The sequence below is a fragment of the Thamnophis elegans genome, chromosome 4 (genome assembly GCF_009769535.1).
Source record: "Thamnophis elegans isolate rThaEle1 chromosome 4, rThaEle1.pri, whole genome shotgun sequence".
In the NCBI taxonomy this organism is placed as follows: domain Eukaryota; kingdom Metazoa; phylum Chordata; class Lepidosauria; order Squamata; family Colubridae; genus Thamnophis; species Thamnophis elegans.
Window position 1 is genome coordinate 29,831,119 of NC_045544.1, and position 20,496 is coordinate 29,851,614.

At 36.1% G+C, this 20,496-nt stretch overlaps 1 protein-coding gene across 6 annotated transcripts in view; it reads right to left on the reverse strand.

Moving 5' to 3' along the window:
- The window catches only part of ATG5 (autophagy related 5), a 37,845-nt gene that overhangs the window by 6,739 nt on the left and 10,610 nt on the right, over window positions 1–20,496 (reverse strand). For 4 of the 6 annotated variants that reach the window (XM_032215863.1, XM_032215860.1, XM_032215864.1 and 1 more), the window contains exons 4-7: window positions 16,764–16,842; window positions 14,920–15,082; window positions 11,774–11,868; window positions 4,190–4,307 (exon numbers count right to left, since the gene is read on the reverse strand). In XM_032215863.1, coding sequence (XP_032071754.1) covers window positions 4,190–4,307; window positions 11,774–11,868; window positions 14,920–15,082; window positions 16,764–16,842 — 455 coding nt within the window. Of the gene's footprint in view, window positions 1–4,189; window positions 4,308–11,773; window positions 11,869–14,919; window positions 15,083–16,763; window positions 16,843–17,107; window positions 17,255–20,496 lie in introns of those variants that run through there. The other 2 variants (XM_032215865.1, XM_032215866.1) reach the window with 2 other exon arrangements.

Here is a 20,496-nt window from a genome sequence, read left to right on the forward strand (position 1 = left end):
AAATAAAAGGAATGCACTGTGAAATGTAAAAGTTTGGGGGGAGGGGGCCATTTAGAGCCATTTAGATATTTTCATTAGTTTGTTCAAATGCATTTTTCTTTTCTGTCGACCAGTAAAAATTTGCCTAATCGAATCAACTCCATGAAGAGCCCCGGACTAATAGGGGCTAAAATTCTAAAACATGTCAGTCACAGCCATGGTGGTGACACAATCATGGGGTCAGGTCACAGAGGACTGAGTCCGGCTATGGCCATCGCGAATAAATCAAACACTAACTTTAAAACAGCAATTTATTTTAGGCAGCTTGTGGAGGGATCTAAATCTGAAGATACTCTACAACAGGGGTCCTCAAATACGGCCCATGGGCTGGATATGGCCTACCAAAGCCATTAATTCAGCCCACACGGATCATGAGGTTGTCCCTTCCACCCACCCCGGCCCCCATCCACCTTCTGGAGGCTGGAGAGGCCAAAACTGGGCCTGTTTTTGAATGGCAGAGGATACTGGAGGCTGGGGAGGCCAAAACAGGTCTGCTTTTTGCCTCCCCTGCCTCCAGAGAGAGAGAGAGAGGAAGGAAGGAGGGAGGGAGGGAGGGGGACACGGACACATACACACGTCCCTCCTATACCCCCCAAGGCAGCCATATCCCTTCACTAACCTGCTTTTCACCCTCCAGGAGCATAACAAATTAAAGTTTAATTTGTGTGTATCGTTTGGACTGCTAAATTGACCACGCCCACCCAGTCACATGACCACTTAGCAGCACCCACCCAACAGTCTGAGGGGCTGTGAATTGGCTTTTTAAAGTTTGAAGCCCTCTGCACTACATGATGTAGCAGTAAAAATGTGCATACAAGCCTTGATGGCTTTTATCCAATGATAACAAGCAGAAGTATTATCCATACAAGTAATACAAATTCAAATACCTCCATCCAGGCTTGCACAGAAATCATGGCAAAAGATACCAAGATTGAACTAATTTTGGATGAATACCTAATTGTTACTTTAAAACATAATAATTGTTGAATAAAAGCGGATACAAACAGTTATGTTCAGAATATAAAGCAAAAGAGAAGAAACAGCAATGCCAAAGTAAAGAATGCTTTGCTGCTGAATTCATTTCATTTCAGCTAAGGACCTTGGCTTATGAGCACAGAAATCACAGGAAAAGCTCACCGTAATTACTTTAAGTCATGGACATCCTGTGGCAAGGGATTTTTTTCTGTTTACTATCCAAGCAATTCACAGGAAGTGTTCCATAGCCCTCTAGCAAGTGCAATGTGACCAACCCCATCCTCTTTACAGGTCATAAGAAGAGAGAGTTTGGCAGGGGTGGGTTTCTCGCCCCGTTCCAACCGGTTCGGTTGGAATGAGGCCGGCGGCGTCCTCGCACACGCACGCGGCGTCCTCACGCACGCACGCGGCGTCCTCGCACACGCACGCGGCGTCCTCGCGCACGCACGTGGTGCGCGCGTGCGTACTAGCGTCTGCGTGATGCTCCAGCTGCTCCTGGAGGATCGCGCAGGCGCTGTATGCGTTCTGCGCATGCGTGGAAAGCGCAGAATTCGTAAAAAACGGGTAAGGAGCGGGCACGGGTGTGCGGGCGCGCGCGGGGGGGGGGGCTTCGCCGTTCCCGGAAGTTACTTACTTCCGGGTTCGGCGACCAACCGGATCGCAGGGACCGGTGCGAACCGGTCGAAACCCACCCCTGGAGTTTGGCCTTATAATCAGTACTGTGTTTCAGAGTTCTGCAGTATGGCATAATTATAGGAAATGTTTTCCCCAGCAAAAACATTAGGAGGAATCCTTGAGTTCTTGTTGATCTTATTGGACACTTCACAAAGTATAACAATGAAAATCTGTCTCCACATATTAAGCTCCATGCTGTAAGAGAGAATTGGGGTATAGAACAACTTAATAGTATCTACAGACTATAGGGCTGTAGTGGTCAACTGAAGTTTGTTAACTTTTAAGGAAGGAATCTGTAACTTAAATAAAAGTATCCCAGCAATTTCTATCATATAAAAAACTAATGCCATATACTCAAAAGAATGGCAGACTAAGAAATGTAAGCACACATCAGTGTTAAGGTTTGAGTTTGAGTTTGAGTTTATTAGGACTTGTATGCCGCCCACTCTCGAAAGACTCAGGGCAGCTTACAGAAAAAGAAGGGAGGGGAACATATAAAAATTAAAAAGTACAAACATTAAAATCACACAACATTCATAACATAAAATGGGGCTGGATAAATCAACAGCCCCAGGCCTGCTGGAAGAGCCAGGTCTTAATTCTTTGCGGAAGGCTGGGAGAGTAGTAAGGGTCCGGATCTCCACGGGGAGATCGTTCCATAGCAGCTACAGAGAAGGCCCTTCCCCGGGTGGGTCGCCAGCCGACATTGGCTGGCAGATGGAATCTGGAGGCGGCCTAATCTGTGCGATCTTATAGATCTTATAGGTCTCTGGGAGGTAAATGGCAGGAGGCGGTCTCTCAGGTAGCCAGGATAATTAAAAAAAAAAAGTTGTATACTGAATTTAATATAATTCATTTTATCTGGACAACATTTATGGATTATAATTCTGCATACAGACTTATAGCCATCCAAAATTTGAGTGTCTCCTAATCTAACTTTTTTAAAAATACTAGATTTTGGCTAACTTGTATAATAATGAAACTTTCTCAGATTAGATAGAAATTTATATTGTGTGTTGTTCTGATTGATTATTATATTGGTTGCCTTCACTGATTACCCAACATTTATTTGATTTTAATAATTTTAAAGTGCTAAATTATATAAACTGCCTTTGTACACACACTGATTGAGTGTTCACTTTGTGTATCTTGCAAACCTCTTTTCTATTTCCTTTCTAGTGCTTCTTCTTGGTTGTGCTTCCGTACATTAATAAAAAGCAAAGAAAAAAATAAAATTCAGGTAATAGCAATGTTAGACTTATTACATTAATCCTTAAATCAGGGATGCAAAAGTATGCCTAAGAGGTTTAGATGGTGTGATAAATTCTGAATTGTATTATAAGGTATTAATCTGAAAATTATTCAATGCTTTTTCAGGAAATATGTTTGGGTCTTAGGCTCTTTCTATTCATAGAGGATCATATATGATTCTATTCATAGATGATATTGCTTTTTATTCCTCCTGTAATCACCCAACACATACACATACCATTCCAATGTCCCTGAAACTTTAGGAAAAGATTTACAAGGGTACCAAGGGAAATGAATAAAACACTCCTCTCCCCATACCCATGTCCATAATGGCTGAAGCTCTCTAAACCTGAGGGCCATTCAAGAAATGAGTGAACATACATGTGAAATAATTTGAATTATTTGATTCCAGATAAAGAAATGTAACATAATGTAAATAATGCATTCTCAACTAGAAAATATTGAGTTGTTGTTGCTGTACATCCATCTGAATCTGATTTGTCTTCTCTTCCCTAGAGGAACAAATTTCAAAAGCTGCAAACTAAAGCAACAATTTATTCTGATCTTGCCAAACATAGAAAAGTAGCAAAAATTATATAGGCCCAGCAAAGCCCTATCCTTGCCCAATTAAAAATCCAAAATCAGATTCTATTGTTTCTGCTGTTTGTCATCCATTTTTCATGACAGATAGTCCTCGAGTTATGACCATATTGTTCTTGGAAATTAGAGTTAACAGTTGTGCCAGTCATAAAGCAGGTCACCATGTGACTAGACCAAAATTTATGACCATTTTTGTGGCAGGCATTAAGCAAACAGCAAGGTCATGAAGCAAACAAAACATGGCCATTAAGCAAGCCCATTGTTCACTGTGATGAGGATTTTACTGGAAATGAAATGTAAAGGCCAGTTTCTGGCAGAAATATCATAAATCGTGGTCACAGACGGTGAAGCACTTCAAACAGTCATATATGTAGACCAGTTGCTAAGCACCCAAACCCAAAATATGGTGTCATGACCTGGGGGAAAGAGTGAAATGAGAATTTCAAAACTAGATTATAAGTAGCTTTTGGAGGTCTATTGTAATGTTAAACAATTGTTAAGCATGGGATAATAAATCAATGCTTTAGTTTCATTTCAAACATAAGATTAACATTGCAACTCTCCAGACCAAGAGATGGGTTTTTTTTTTTAAAAAACCCCACTCTAAAAACAAGAAAAACATATTCCATTACGTCTTTTAACAGAATACCTTCAGAATTAATTGCAGCAGGACAAACTTCTCTTAGGAGATCACCCAGTGTATGTAGCTGTCCATCTACAGCAATAGGACGGAATAGCTTCTGTATAAAAGGTCGTTCTGGTGTTATCTAGCAATAAAGTGTTAAAGTTACTATATAGTTATACATAATTATCTCACAAGAGCATGAGTGGTAAAATAAAACATTGCACATAGCAATAGCACTTAGACTTATATAGAGCTTCACAGTGTTTTGCAGCACTTTGCACCTCGGAAGGATGGAAGGCTGAGTTAACCTTGAGCCGGTATGAATCGAACTGCTGGCAGTTGGCAGAATTAACCTGCATTCTAACCACTGCACCACTATCATTTTTTTTAAAAAAAATTAATGCTTTCCTTTTATTTGAAATTATTTTTTAAATAAAAATGCGGCACAATTGTGTAATAAAAGCGCCAGGGCAGATTAGAAAACACCTCCAAACTTCAACTTCTTGAAAATGCTGTATGATCTAAACATGTTAAACCGCATCATAAATCGGGAATATCAATATAAATCACACTTTGCCAACAACTGTTTGTAAACAGGTGGACATTTCAAATATGAAATATTTTTCATTTAACAAATGTAAAGGGGGATGGGGAACAGAAATACAGAAAGACTGAATTTTAAGATATTTTCCAACATTAACTTAATTCTGGTCCTGAAATAATTTAGCAACTGCACATCACACAATATTGAGTTTGGCAACAGTTACCCATGTCTTAGTTACATAATAATTTAAAATCAACAAACTTGATATCAAAATATATTTGAAGAGCATTCCGAAGTTTTTGATAATTATACAATTAACTATACTGCTGACTGATTCATGATACAGAAATTGCATTATGACTATGCTGAAAGATCTGTATCAATTTTTAAAGGCAATTTTGAGGTGTTCTTTTAACTTTTAAAGCTATTAAGTGATGTAAGGCCTGATTATTTGTAGTGGGACATTTCAGACTGAATTTTGAGGTCTCAAATAGACACAAGGGACTAAGGAAACAACAACAAAAACCCTCCCCACAAAAAACTATGTTTGAAAGCTGTTGGCCTAAGGCAGGCGTCACCAACATTTCGGACCTCAGGGACCACTAAATTCATACTTTAAAATCCTGAAGACCACTAATATGAATTGTTTAAAAAGATAAATAGCATTTAGTGCAATATAAAAATGCAAATAAGGGGGTACCTGAGGTGGTCCAGGTAGTGTTGGGGGGGAGGATCCTCCTGCAGCCCTCTGCCAGCGAAAACGGAGCCCAGGTGGACCACATGTGGCCTTCCTGAGCTCCATTTTCTCTGGCAGAGGCACCGTGGACCGGTTCTTGGCTATTAACAGGGTGGCCCCGCAAGCCAGATCTAAGCACCCCATCAGCCGGATCTGGCCACAGGCCAGGAATTTAACACCCCTGCGGTCAGGTGAAAGGGAACACTGTGAAAATATCTAAATACAAATGTTCCATAAACTGATTTATCTAATTGCACTAAGTAATTCTGCAATGGTTCAAACTTTAGATTATTATTAAAAAGTAATGATCTATATCAATTCAGATCTTTAAATCATGTAAAAAAATTAAATTGGTTCTTAGGTGACACACATCCCCAGCGAAAAGCCTCTCTTGTAGTTGCTACTAGAACTTTACTCTTTTACTCTTATGGAATTAGGGGACTTATCCACATATTTTTGAGTTGCTTGATAATTATTTTAGGAATCACATATGTATTATTTTTGGTCCATACTACCTAAAGAGTTCTGAAAATGGAAAGTTTGTGAAACTTTTTATTTGATGTTCCAACTTTCCAATTTAATCTGGGAATTGAGTTTTATTTGGATTTTAATAAAGTTTGTTTCATTTTGAAGCCTCCTTAAAAGAGCCTTGATATATTCTGAAAGCTAGTATTAAAGAGGTAGAGCTCAGACTTCAGTCACATACAGTAGATTTAAAAAAAAAACCAACCCTAATGTTATTTCAAAGTAACACGTACATAGTAACTTCTTCCATAGGTAAGCTGACTAAATACTATTGTCTTTTTCCTAAGAGCACTGGCTAACTGGCTTTTAAGCAATACGTATAAGCCAAACAATTTATACAGGATGTAATCATAACATAAAAAAACATAAACCACAAACGGTAATTCTTAAGAAATGAAAACCAACAGACTTACTAGTCTTTACATCTACATAAAAGAATGGATTTCCTAATTATATTTAAACCACAGCAAATTGCCTTAAATGTTAAACCCACACAATACCCCTTATGATTTCCACATGTCAATTTTTTAGCCATTCAAAAACTAAAGATCTTTACATTAAAGTTCCTACATTACTTCCTCAGTGTACCAAAATATCAGATTATATACAATATTGTATTGCTTCTAAACAAATAAAATATCCAATAGCAATATTTTAACACTGGTGGGCTTTGGTTTAAGTTGGATTCCAAGCTTTTCAAATGAGTAACTATCAATTCCCTAAAAAGCAGGTCTATGTAATGCTATTTAACCTTATTAAATTTAAATATGTATTAAGATGTATTTATCGGCTATTCTGGATGATTCTTATTATTGCATCTTTTCAAAATGCTTAAAGATCTCTTGCATTATGAAAACTTTTAGTCTCTTTGCAGATATCAATGACAGATTGACCAACCTGTAGTTTCTCAGATTCTCCCCATCTTTCTAAATTTTGGGACATTCCCCCACCATAATCATTAGGCACTACACTGATTGTCCAAAAATTTTCCTTTACTTAGCTTAGCTGAGGAAGTAGAAGCAATGAAACCTCAAGAGAAAGTGATAGTGTAATGATTTTAAGGAAAAGAATTTCCTGGAAAGACTGTTCCTGGAAAGTCTGCCTCTTAAACCAGGCCAGGAAAAACGTCTTTAACATTTCATAAAAGAAAGAAGCTTGATTTTAGAAAAAGCTTGTTTGAATTGTCAACAGGAACTAAATTGTCCAGTAGGGCTATGTGAAGCATATAGAAGAGTCCAGGGGTGTGCTCTGAAGTCTGCTACTGGTTTGCTATTCACACGCATGCGCGCCAAACGCGTGCTTTGCACGCGTACACCCTGCAGGCACTAAAAAGCCTTTTCTGAGTCTGCAAAGGTAAGTAGAACAGCGAGGGGGAGGAACATCTGTGCCATGCAATTTAGATTCTAGTGAATATAAATTGTAGGGCACAGCTGATTGTCGGAACTTTTTTTTTTTTTACTTTTTTAACCGGTAGTTTAAAAATGCTAAAAAAAAATTTAAAGTTCTGAAGATCATGCTGCACAGCTGATTGTCGGAACTTTTAAAAAACTTTTTAAAGCTTTTTTTTTTTTTACTACCGGTTTTTTGCATTCTCAAATTTGAGATAAGATAGTAACAAGCAGGTTGACTAAGTAAAGAAAAAAACAGGAAGAAAGGCTAGAAAGAGAAGATTTTAAACCCAGTCTATCTTTAGAGTGAAATTTACAGTAAGGATGAAGTCAAATAAGCAAACAGATTAATTTCCATGTCTATGTGAGGAAGTGGAAGCAATGAAAACTTCTAGACAAAGTGACAGGGTAATGATTATCAGGAAAAAGGTTTCCAGGAAAGACTACTCCTGGAAAGTCTGTTTTTAAAACAAACTGAATAAGAGAAACTTTGTCGTTTAAACAATGTCAGGAAAAATATTTTGCCCAGAAATGGGCAAGTATCTTTTAAAATGTATTTCTCATTAATTTGCATTGATGAGAAAGAGTGCTAAACACAATTGTATAACCTTGCTGTTATATTTTTCAACCCAACTGTTCCTAGATCCCACAAGTCAAAATTCTTTAACCAATGATATTTGTAGCATGCCCTCCCTGCCTGATTGGTTCCTTGGGGTTGTTTTTACATTGGAGTTCTCTTTTGGTACCACTGTTATTCCTAGTCCACAGGCATTATACATGCAGGAACAGGTTCATAATTGGGGATTCTTCAGGGCTTACAGCTCCTGCTTGAATATTGCCTATTTAGATAATCAAGAGGACCTAGACACAGTATCTCATCACCTACACTACTCAGTCACATATACAACTGCTTTGCTTGCGTTCTCTTTTGAGTCTGTTCTCTGACATACAGACCCTCCCAGCTTCCATGCACTGGGATACAATATCAATAGCATTTCTCCCACAAACCAGGACAGCAACATACAGTTTATGTTGAATGACTCCCAGGAGGTTTCGTATAGCTTAAAAAGCAAGAGGACCAAGGAATGATTCTTCTAAGCAAGGGAATACTAGATTAACCTCTCTTCCCTGACTAAAACAGAATGAAACTGTGACAAAGGAAAGAGTGGAACTACTGTAAATCACAGCCTCAATCCCTAACTCACCAGAGAATTCCGTAAGATGTCATAGACAATAATATCAAAAACTTCTGAGGACAAGGAGAGCTGCACTATCCCAATTCAGACCCTGTCGTAGATCAGCAAGAGAAAAATCAATGCCATCTCAATCCCATGCTTCTTCAACCCAGAAAACATCATACATCCTGTATATTTCCCACTTATTCCCTTATTCCAGCAGAAACAGCAAAATAATTTCAAAAGGATGTCTTGGGGAAAGAGGAAGTATAACTTATCAGGAAGAGAAATAGTGGAAGAAAACTGCAGGCAGATAAGGTCAGAAAAAAAATAGCTAGGCAAGGAAAGAAAGAAACAAAACTCCCTTTAGATATATAAAAAAGTTAAATTCCCAAGTAGTGGCTAATTGAACTTGGCAGCTATTTATATCCTGCTAATTCTTTGTTTTCAACTATTTCTTTTCTTTATCGGCGTATCTGCCAATTATTTGACATAAAAAATCATGGCAACTAAAATTATAAAACTAAATGTATAACTGTACTGTTAAAGTCTCTTGTATCCCATAGTACCACAACAATGATTTCATATGACATTGTTCATTCAAAACAGATAAATTTATATAGTACCACTATTACTAGCTATTCTCTGTGAATTTATATAATTTCCTGCTTTTAAAAAAATCTCAGTAGGTGGCAATCACTACATTTCATGGTAACAACTTCGTTAATTTAATTGTCCTACAATACAACAAGTAATTGGAAATTATCAGCCTTCATATAACTTATAAAGGCTTTGCTACATACACTATGTCAGTTTGTTGTATGCGTATGTAATTATTTACATATACATAGTTTAAAGTTACTTCTAAGGAACTTTGAAGCACTACTCCTTGTTGAAAATTAATAATTATACAGTCCTAAAGGAATCTGAAACAAATACACATGTAGCGCACCCGTAACGGAAACCTTCAATTGCCACGGTCTGTTATTTAGTAAAATGTTATCATTATGTCTATAACAGTATCAAAGCAATGTCAGTGATACTTAAGGTAAATAATATGAATGTCTCAGAGACTGTGGTTAAATTAAGGGCAGTCATTAGAATTACACACACATCTGGAATGAAGCTAGACTTATTTATTTTTATATAGTAAGGATTATTACAATTTTGTCTAGACAATAGACAAAGATTTCGGTCACAAATAGTTAAGGACAATTTTCCTAATCATATGTGGGCAACAACCCATGTCTTCCTCACATCCTTTCATTTGGCAGGATATGTCGTAAGGAATAATGAAACTTTCCTAATCTCCTACATGATCAAGAGCAGCATTATTTCAGGAATGAGGGAGAAATTATGGCAACTGTTTAGACTGAGTCTCCCACACAGACTGCTTGTGAATCTCTTAAACCTCCTTTATGGTGCTACCCACTATCCAACAAACTAATTTCATTTTATAATTTATTTAAATTGCCTGATTCTTTCCCTAAGTGCATTGTTTACAAAGCAATATAAATGACTTAGGCACAGTATTACAATAAATATGCAGATGAACTATGAGCACAATATGGATTATTTTTTTTCTCCTGAAGGAAAACATTATAATTAGCCTAGGAAAAAAAATTGTTGGGATAACTGCACTTACATAGGTCAGCAGTCATTACTACGTGTATCAGAGAGTATATAAACTGAGAGCTAAAATATAGCTTGAGGCTCGGGACAGTTTAGATGGTGCCTGGTTCTTCAAATGATTATTGGAAATTGTTCAACGTTTTGGATTCTTCCCTAAACTATCTACATTGCTTTGTTTTTAAAGTTCCCTGTCACACTCTTCCTCACACATACACACACACACCTGACTCTTCAGCAAACCGTAATTCACACATGAAAAGAGGGAGGAGCAGGATATGGGGCAGCAGAGAGAAATGTTTTCAATCAACCTGAAAGAACCTCCAACAGTTACCCACCTATACAGCCAATTAAACGCTAGTTAATTCTTGAACTGAAAGTTCAGTAAGGAATAGTACATTTTAAGCTCCACTGCCTTTTTATCTGCCCAAAAGGAACTGGGAGGAGATAGCAAGAAAAGACAAAAAAAAGCTGACTGTGTAGATTTTGTATTGGGAGTTGATGACCATTGAATGCAGACATGGGTAACTGCTGCAATCCTAGAGGCTATTCCACTGACAAGCAACTTAGCTTAACTCCAGAATTCAGTACAATGCTATTTCTTTTTTCTCTATTTCTACCTCTATATTTATATGTCTCTGTATTTTTAAGAGTGTGTAATTGAGTTATGTTTCCCCCTTACTTCTTTCCTAGAATTGTTTAAAATAAATCAAGGAAACACCTGGATCTCTACTCTTCTCCCCCCCCTTTCCCTCTCTCCCTTCGTGCCCCCCCTTCAAAAAAGAGATAATTTTTCTGCCATTCATAAACTGACAAACCAGTCCATATGTTCATTAACACATTGTCCAATTCTAGTTAATCTTCTTTTCTAGCAAGAAAGGCTTTATAAGAAAAGAGGCTGAGCAGCAAATGAGTTATTCCAGATAGGTAAGAAGGGATAGGAAGTAGTCCAGAGTAGTTTTGCTCTAACCATATTGGTTCCCCTTTCTAAGGTTCTCGGACTCACTGAAGTCTAGCTGGTTGGTTCTATCCTTTATAGCACATCAGCTTCTAGATAACAAATGTATGCCTATTTATCAAAATAGAGTCAAGATAACCTTTCCTCAGATGATGTTCCGTCTGAATTCAATAACCAAGTGTCCACACTATATCCAAGGTAAATCAATATGGTTATAAAAGCTAGGGTATTTGTTCAGTCATGGATCATTTACTGAGAGAGAAAGTCTCAGGAGAATGCTAATGGACATAAATAGTAACATCCTTTGAAGAAATATTTCTACTACAACTATTTTTCTATTTATAGGTAAAGGTTCCCCTTGGACATATGTACTAGTCATTCCAGACTCTAGGAGGTAGTACTCCTCTCTGTTTCAAAGCTGAAAAGCCAGCACTGTCAGAAGACGTCTCCATGGTCATGTGGCCGACACGACTAAACAGTGAAAGCACACACAGAACGCTGTTACCTTCCCATCAAAGGTGGTCCCTATTTTTCTACTTGCATTTTTTACATGCTTTCGAACTACTAGGTTGGCAGAGGCTGTGACAAGTAACGGGAGCTGAGCAAGGCTGAGCAACATTTCTATTAAAAAAAATATTCATATATTCCCTGACCTGGTATATTCTAAATGGGATGTAGCGAAATCCATTATCTTCTGCGGGATACTCCATGAGTTTCCGGTTTATAGCCCAAAACTGTTCAAATTTGTCTGAAAATAAACAGCAATTACTAGGGTTAACGAAAACAACTGCAAATATCTACATTCGAAAAACAGGGAAACAGATATAAACAACTTGACTGCACTGATATACTTTCATTTATTTCATATTACCTCCATATTCTTATGAATGGAAGGATCATATTGAATTTGTTAGGATGAATTATTTTTCAGCAATCAAATACTGTATATCAAGGGTGTCATAATCGATTTCATTGAGGGCCACATCAGCATTCTGTTCAATTTGGGGGTCCTGAGTGGGTGTAACCAGCTTGATGTCACATGTCAGGAGTGCGCCTGGTGGCCTGAGTGGTTTGCCAGAGAAAATGGGCTCCATTTTCAGCTGTGACAGCCTTCTGCAACCCTCTGCCAGTGAAAACGGCGCTCGGGAGGGCCATGTGTGACCCTCCCAAACTCCATTTTCACTGGCAGAGGCACCAGTCTTTTGCTGTTTCAAGGGCATCCCCACGGGCCACATCTAAGCACCCATGGGCCCGCCCCCATGGCCTTGAGTTTGACACTGCTGTTGTATATTATGGTATGTTCAGGCCAGTTGGAAAACCAGATACTTTTTCACAAATATAATATAATATGGTGGTCCTAGTCTTTTAAAAATATTAAAGTATTAAAAATATTTTAATACTTTAAACACACTTCAAAATAAGTTGTTGGGATCAATTTATATGCCACATTTTGTAATAGCATATTTGCATATTTGAATTAAAATGTAAATTATTTTTTTTCTATTTTAATAGAAAAGTGAGAAATAAAAAGAAAGTTTGGGAGTGCAAAATTGCTTCAGTTTCCACAATTGACAACCTGCTTGAAGGTCAGTCAGAGCTCCTGGAAGTTTGCCAACAAATGGAGGGGAAGACAAGGCACTTATCTCAATCTTTGTCTCTCCAGTTTAGCTAAGATTTAAAGATTAGACCTCATGAGTATTAGCCTCCTAATTGTGTAATGCTGTCATTTAAAACATTAGCTAATGTTACTTTACTATCATTCTGCCTTCATACTTTTCCAGGCGTTTTAAAGTTTTATAATTGAAATTAAAACATCAGGTGTAAATGAGTGTCTTTAAACATGAATTTGCTCAAAACTCTAAAGTAGAAGAACTATAGAGGTAAAAGCTGTGTTGAGTATTGTTGAATAGTATTTTTATTTTTCTCTGATAAGTTACATTCCCCTACAAGAATGATTTCCAGTAACAATATTTTTGGTAGGCAAAAATAATCTCAGGCAACAAAATGCAGAGTGAAGCAATGGGTAACTGGAGCTAAGCCTCCATCTCATCCAGCTAAGCCTTTACTCTTTTGCACGGTAATGTTATGGCTTTGACATACATTGACATTTTTAAAAACTTAAATACTAAGCACCACATATCTGGTGATGATCTTTCTACTGATATAGAACCCATTTTGTTATAAATGAAAAATATTTGATAATAGTGTCAGTTCAATTTATTGATATTTTCTCATCGGTTGAATGAGAAGAAATGCAATGCAACAAATTTCACTTAGAAATAATTTCCAGAGAATCTATTGCCAGGGAAATACAAAAAACGATTGAAGCACTATGTTATTATATACCCAGTTTGCTCAAGATATATTTTCCAAATAAATAAAAACTCAAACAGGCAATTTCAGCAAAAGGAAATATAATTCAACACATGATTTGGAATAAGTAGATGCAGTAGGTATTTCTATTATCAAGGGTGAAACTTTCTCTATATTACTCTAATCCTTTTGTTTTTAATGTCACCACATTTCATTTTAACAGAACAGTAAATTAACAAAGTGATTATCATGAAGTGCTGCTTCACTCTTCTTACATCAGTCTTTGTTGTGTAAACTTCCACCACTTGCATGAATTTCTCTACAAATTGAGGAAAATGGTAAAATAAAAAAGGAATTTTAATTGTGTCTAGTAAAGAGTTTTACTAGAACACTATAAGTAGAAAGACAAATGGACAATGTTTCATAGAAAAAGCAACTTGCAGATGTACCATCAGCCAGTTGCAGCAACTGCTACTTTCTTTTCTTTTTTGTGGTCATGAATATTGTTTCACAGAGGAGTTTAACATCATCCCATATATAATGAAAGCCATACTGAAAGATGCAGCATGTATTTTAAAAAGTTATCTTGGTTTCATAAGTTTTTTCTTATTTCTCTTTTACTAATGGCTCAAATACAAAATTAGCCTTTGAAAGTTTTCAAAATATTATCTGTTGGGTTCTACAGGTGCAGTTTCCAGTGACACACATTGAAACCTATACAACCAACATTTCTGGCTAACTTCTTATCTTGGATCCCCACAAAGTTCTCCCAATCAAGCCAAGCAACATTTCTGCTCCAAATCTTGAATGTCAAAAAATCTTAAGAGAAACTGATTAAATAATACTAGCAGTGCAATCCAAAACAGCTCAACTCACTTTTTAATTATTAATACTTTCAAGTGTCCTCTTTCCACACAGCATTTTAAATACTAAGCTATTAGTGATTCTGACTATTCTAATTTTTGCTGAGATGAAAATAAATTAAATAACACATGGTTGGATAGTCTTATATAAGAAAGTTTTTATAAGAAACAGCACCTAAACCATTATCAAAAGAACAGAACTATTGATAGATAAGGTCTCTATCCTTGTCCTGCTTTCATTGTTCCCTCTCCTCTGCAACCTGGTGTGATTTACTGTTGCTTCAAGTAATCAATACTCGCAATTATTCTTACTAATGTCAGCAGCCTACCACTAAGTTACTGCAAACCACTGCATCTCCAGATAAGAGATGTGTTGTTCAGATCAAGGTTTGCCATGATCTACCATTTCTTAAATCAAAAGTTGACAAAGGATAGCAACTGTTAACCTGTGCATCACTTGTTACTTATTAGGACCTTGATTATAAAATGTATACAGTATCTTTCATTCCAATTATTTGAGTTCCAGAAGTACAAGTAGAAACTTGAAATGTCTTACAATATTACCCCAGCCCTTAGGTTTTTTTTAAGTGATTACACATAATTCACTTAAAAGTGGCTCTTACCATTCTGCAACCCCATCCAAAGTTGTTTATGATCCTTTTTTTGCATTTCATTGATTACTTGACTCTTATGCTTTAAGGCATCTGCTTCTTTTATACAAGCCATGAAATGAGCTTCAATTACTTCCTTAGAGGAGCAATGCAGAAGATCTTTTTCTGGAAAGTTCTAGAAATATAAAATTGTAATCAAAATTCAAAAAAATACTCAAAAGTAATTTAAAGAAGGAAAGGAAAGCGAGAACATTATAGGTAGTCCTTGACTAACAACTACTTTTTAAATTATTGTTCAAAGTTACAACAGCACTGAAAAAAATGATGTATGACCATTTTTCACTCTGATGACTATAGAAGCATTTCCGTGGTCACATAATCAAAATTCAGATACTGGGCAACTAATAATGTGTTTATGAAAGTTGAATATCCTGGGGTCAAGTGAACACTTTTTACAACCTTCTAACAATTGTTCCAAGATACTTTTTCTAAAACGCAACTGGACATTGTTGTTTGTTTTTTGAAAATGTTTTTCCTTCTCCTCCAAGAAGTTTCTTCAGTTCTTAAGAATTGAATTGAACTGAAGAAATTTCTTGGATAAGAGAAACATTTTCAAGGGAGAAACCCAAGAGAGTTCAGTTGCCTTTTGGAAAAAGCACCTTTGGGTCAACCATGACTTGGATGATTAAGTATCTCCATAGACATTTTACCATCTGATAAGCAAAGTCAATGGGGAAGCCAGATTCACTTAACAACTATGCTACTAACTTAACAACTGCAGTGATTCACTAAACAACTGTGGCAAGAAATATTGTAAAATGGGGCAAAGCCAATTTAACAATAGGTGTCTTGTTTGTAAATGAAAGTTTTGGGCAAAACTGTGGTGCTAAGTCGAGGACTACCTATATTAGGAAAATTTGGTAATATATCAAGACCTAATATGCTTAATGACAGATAAATGTTGCACTTTACCAGACTTACAATTCAGCAATAAATACACTAATCCATAGCAACTAGTTTCTAATAAGGAAGAATGATTAAAGATCCATGCATTCAATGGTGAGCCAACTTTTAGTATTGAAGTCAATATGCAGGACTATGGCTTATTATAGAAAGCCATGAATTGCTCAAAGTATATTAACTACATGTATCTATATGTAAGAGCCCTAGTGGCACAGTGGTTAGAATGGAGTATTGTAGCTAACTGTGCCCATAGCCTGGAATTCAATCCTGATGGGCTCAAGGTTGATTCAGCCTTCCATCTTTCCAAGGTGGGTAAAATGACAACCCAGATTGTTGGGGGCAATATGCTGACATTGTAAACTTCTCAGAGAGTGCTGTAAAGAGGGGGTCCCTAACCCCCAGGTCACAGTCTGTTGAGAACCAGGCCACACAAGCATTGGGCGAACATGTGAAACTCCATTTGTACAGGAGCGGGTGCACATGCACTTGCTTGTGCAGAACCATTCCGTCTCCCACCCACTGTCTCCACCCCCACCAGTCCACAGAGCCGGAAAGGTTGGGGACCACAGCTGTAAAGCCCTATGGAGTGGTATGTACAAAGTGCTACTGCTTCTATTGCTATTATGCATGAAAGAGGGTAGGCAACTTTTAACAAAAATATTCAATATTTCTTTCAGTCCCCCCAAAGCTATTACAATTACATTTTTAAACTGATAATGAGATTGGAGAGTATTAAAACATATTACTCTGAAAACAAATAATAATATATAAATCCTTTACTTATTCTCTGTTGATATTTAGCATTTCCTTTTCATTCCAGAAATTAAAATGTAAATCTTGCTTCTAATACATCTTTTTGAAGTATATATTAATGAGTTATATTGCTTATATACCTTAAAATGTACTGTGATATTCCAGGGAAGGGTTGCATTTGAAGCATGAAGATCAAATAGTAAACCAATGGGATAATGCCTAAAAAGCAGAGAGCACGATAATAGTAATAATCTGCATTGCAAGAATTGTAACAGAAGACAGTAACTTATTTTATGGTGCCTAGAGCCCCTGAAAATGATAAACAAACCAAACTTAGCACATTCATTTTATTTAAAAAAAAATCTAAATTCTGAAAAGATGAATGCCTAAACTCCATTTCCTATAGTTATTACACTATCACATTCCCCAAACCCTGCTAAAACATGCAATCCCATGTTAAATAGATTAATAGTACAACACTCACCATAAAATTTTAAAACAAATAGCCTGCATTATCAGTCATGTACATCAGCTATTTAATGTTCCTTATACTCCAGTACATAATCATTGTGCACAGAATGGAGTCATAATTTTGGAAATCAGTTACAGAAAAAGATCAAATAACATCCCAGTTACACCAAATACTTTCACAATGGTCCAAAGATCAAATGCTCACATAACTATCCTGATGGCTGCTGCCAGTGGTAGTTACCCTAATGATTCTGACAAAACAATTCTAACCAGGTCATTAGCCAAATTCATTTTAGCAATAAATGCTGAACTGCCTTCTAGCAGAGTTTTGAGGAATTGGAGGTTTCCGCTCTGACTTTCAACTGTTTATTATTCGCAAACTTGGAATTGTGTTTCATATTTTTTATGGTTTAGGTCTAGGACAATAATCCAGAGTAGGAAAACATGATTTAAATTTACTGGTTTCCTAAAGTCAATTTTCTCTGATTTGAGTCTCTCTGGTGATTTTGATCTACACTATATTTAACCATCAGCCATGCTAACTAGTTCTGGTATTCGCTGATAAACTCCTGACAGGATCCAGATTCAGAAAGTATACCTTAGTTTTGCATTTAAAATTAACCACTTTTTATCCAAATTGGTCATTATGAAAAAGTGTGCTATCTGAAAAATGAAAAGAAGAATTTGCATGCATTTCTCTGGTGCACCAGAAATTCTATATTTATACATACTTTGACATTCCTGGTTTGACCTTTTTAATAAACAAAAGCAGTTTGAGCAGAAAGAAGGGCCGTATGCATCCTCACCATATAACCTACTTTCTGTTACTTAGCAATAAAATTCATCTGCTTAAATCAGATAAAGTGACATCACTCTTACAGAAAATTAGGTACATTAATAAACTGCTAAGTAACCACAACTCCTCATATCATTTCCAACTATTATTTCCAATGAGATATACTAACATTGTAGGCATAACAGAAGTAAGCTGAATGATAGAGAGAAAATGAATATGACAGATATCTCCAGATAAAAATTTAGTTAGCAAATTTGACATACAATATACATGAATGCACTTCAATATATTTTTAAAGAAGAATTGAGGCAATATCTTTTTCATATTATTTTAGAGGAAATCTTTGGGGAAACAGCAATAAGAGCAAAAAGAGCTACAGCTGTACAGGTATCACTCATCTTCTAAGATAGTTTTTTCTATGACACAATAATAATACCCCAGAAACAAAGGTCTAACCACATCACACTGAGGAAAGCGCTCACTACTCACTATACTACCTTGAAAATGCTTTTTTATCATTTGCTTTTGTGAGGAAAATGTTTTTGTCAAGATACAGCATGAACTGCATAGCTACAATATGTTACTAAGAAATCACAAGGGTTTATGTCAAGAATCTGATACTGATAGCCATAGTAAAATATCCAAGTTCTATAATTTTATAGAAAACTACCACCAGTGCTACAGTTCTGCACCAGATTTGGATTGGGAAAAATAACTACTTCCTTATTTTATAACACCATTTTGTCAGAGACAAACTCTTTACTTAGGTTGTTTTGCTTTTCTATAAAGCAAAAATGGAATAAATTTGTGTCTTATTAGGCTTCTATCAACCACAGTAAAAAGGAGGGGTAGGGGACTTCTAGCTACTAGATTGGCTAAAATCCTGCAAGTACAGGAAAATTTGCAACAGTTTTATAGAAGAGCCTAGGTTAAGAAAAGTAGAGATAAGTCCTCTACCAATAGAGGAAAAGTAAAGTAAATCAAATGGTTCTTCTAAACTAATCTCCAATTCCAAAGAGTCATGTTTTTCTTTTAGAGTTTTGAGAAAGTCATCAAATGAAAACCTCCAACCCATGTCTAACCTCATGTTCTGTAAATTTTACTGATTTTACTGGTGTCAAATTTCAAGGTTGATGCTGACAAAAACTGAAAGCCATAAATATTTAAAACGATAAAGCAGGCAGATGGATTCTCTAAAGCTGCAAGGTACATTATTATACATAATATTTGCAACAGAAATCCTATTATTATTTAAAAATCTTAATTCTTAATTCTCTTAGCAAAAGAGGCCATGCAAGGCTACAATGTTAGGTTGTGTACAAAACCCTCTTCAAAAATAAGTATGTTTTTGTACTGTAAGACAATATTTTTGTACTATACAATGAAATGTTTAAATTATAGTGATGATACAGTTTCTCAGGTCATATATTTTGCATGTGATTACACAGCTGTAAACTGTAACTCCGTGGTAGCAATATTTTTCTACTAACTTTCAGGGAATTTTGAAGTTCTTAATTATTCTAGCGCTCTGTCAAACATGAGACTATTTTTTGTAATGCAGATAGAATATCAATTATCAGAATGGAAATGTATCATGGATTTTTTAAAAAGTGAAACTGTATCACACACCAAAAAGGAATGTAGTATAACATGAATATGTGTGTAACAGAAGACTCTGAAGTCAAGAGTGATATAAAAGAGACTGTTCTTTCAGCAACAAAATGGCCGAGAGCTAGATCTAGATGTACACACCTGGCCACATCCTCAAAACTATATTGTCATTAAAACCTGCAATTATCCATAAATGTTTGTTAACAATAAGTGAACATTAACATTAATGGAAGAAACATAAGATTAGCATAACAAAACACAAGCTAGAATTCCATTCTAATTTAGGAATACAATATTCATTATGAAGCATTCACAATATTTAATAACTTCATCCTAATAAAATAGGTCATACATTTTACTTGCTTAATTTGTGCGATCAAATGGACCTACCATACACAGGAAAAGCTGAACATGGTATATATGATAGAAGTGTTATATGTAGTTATTTAGCACCATCTGCTGGTTGTGATAAACTAAAGTCTGGTATCAATACACATATCCAGTAGCCAGTTGCTAGAATGTTTCAGCTCCTTAAAGACTAAATCATCTATTTGGTAAAGAAAAACAAGTAATTCTGGGGAGGGGGGGCACTCAGATCAGAGAAGAGGAAAAAAGGCGGTAGAAAGAGGGTCCAAATGAAAAACAGGAAGATATCATGGAAGAAACAGGGATTGAAAAAGAAAAATACTTAGAGGATTTCACTGGGTTTTACAGTGGCACACAAAAAGTAGACAAGGGTGGAAGGGTCCCCCAAAGAGAAAAAATAAACAGCAAAGATGGGAATAGTGGGGAAAGATTAGAAAAAAACCTGGGGAAAGTTACCAGAACAATAAAATTAAAAGGGAGAATAACGATTGGGAAGAAAAAAATATAGAAATTACAAAAATTAATAAAAAAGAAGCTAGGTGAATGAGTGGAAAGAAGAGAACATAAAAGAAGTGAAATTTCTGAGAAACGAAGAGAAAATGGTTTTAAAAGGAGGAAGAGAAGGAAAA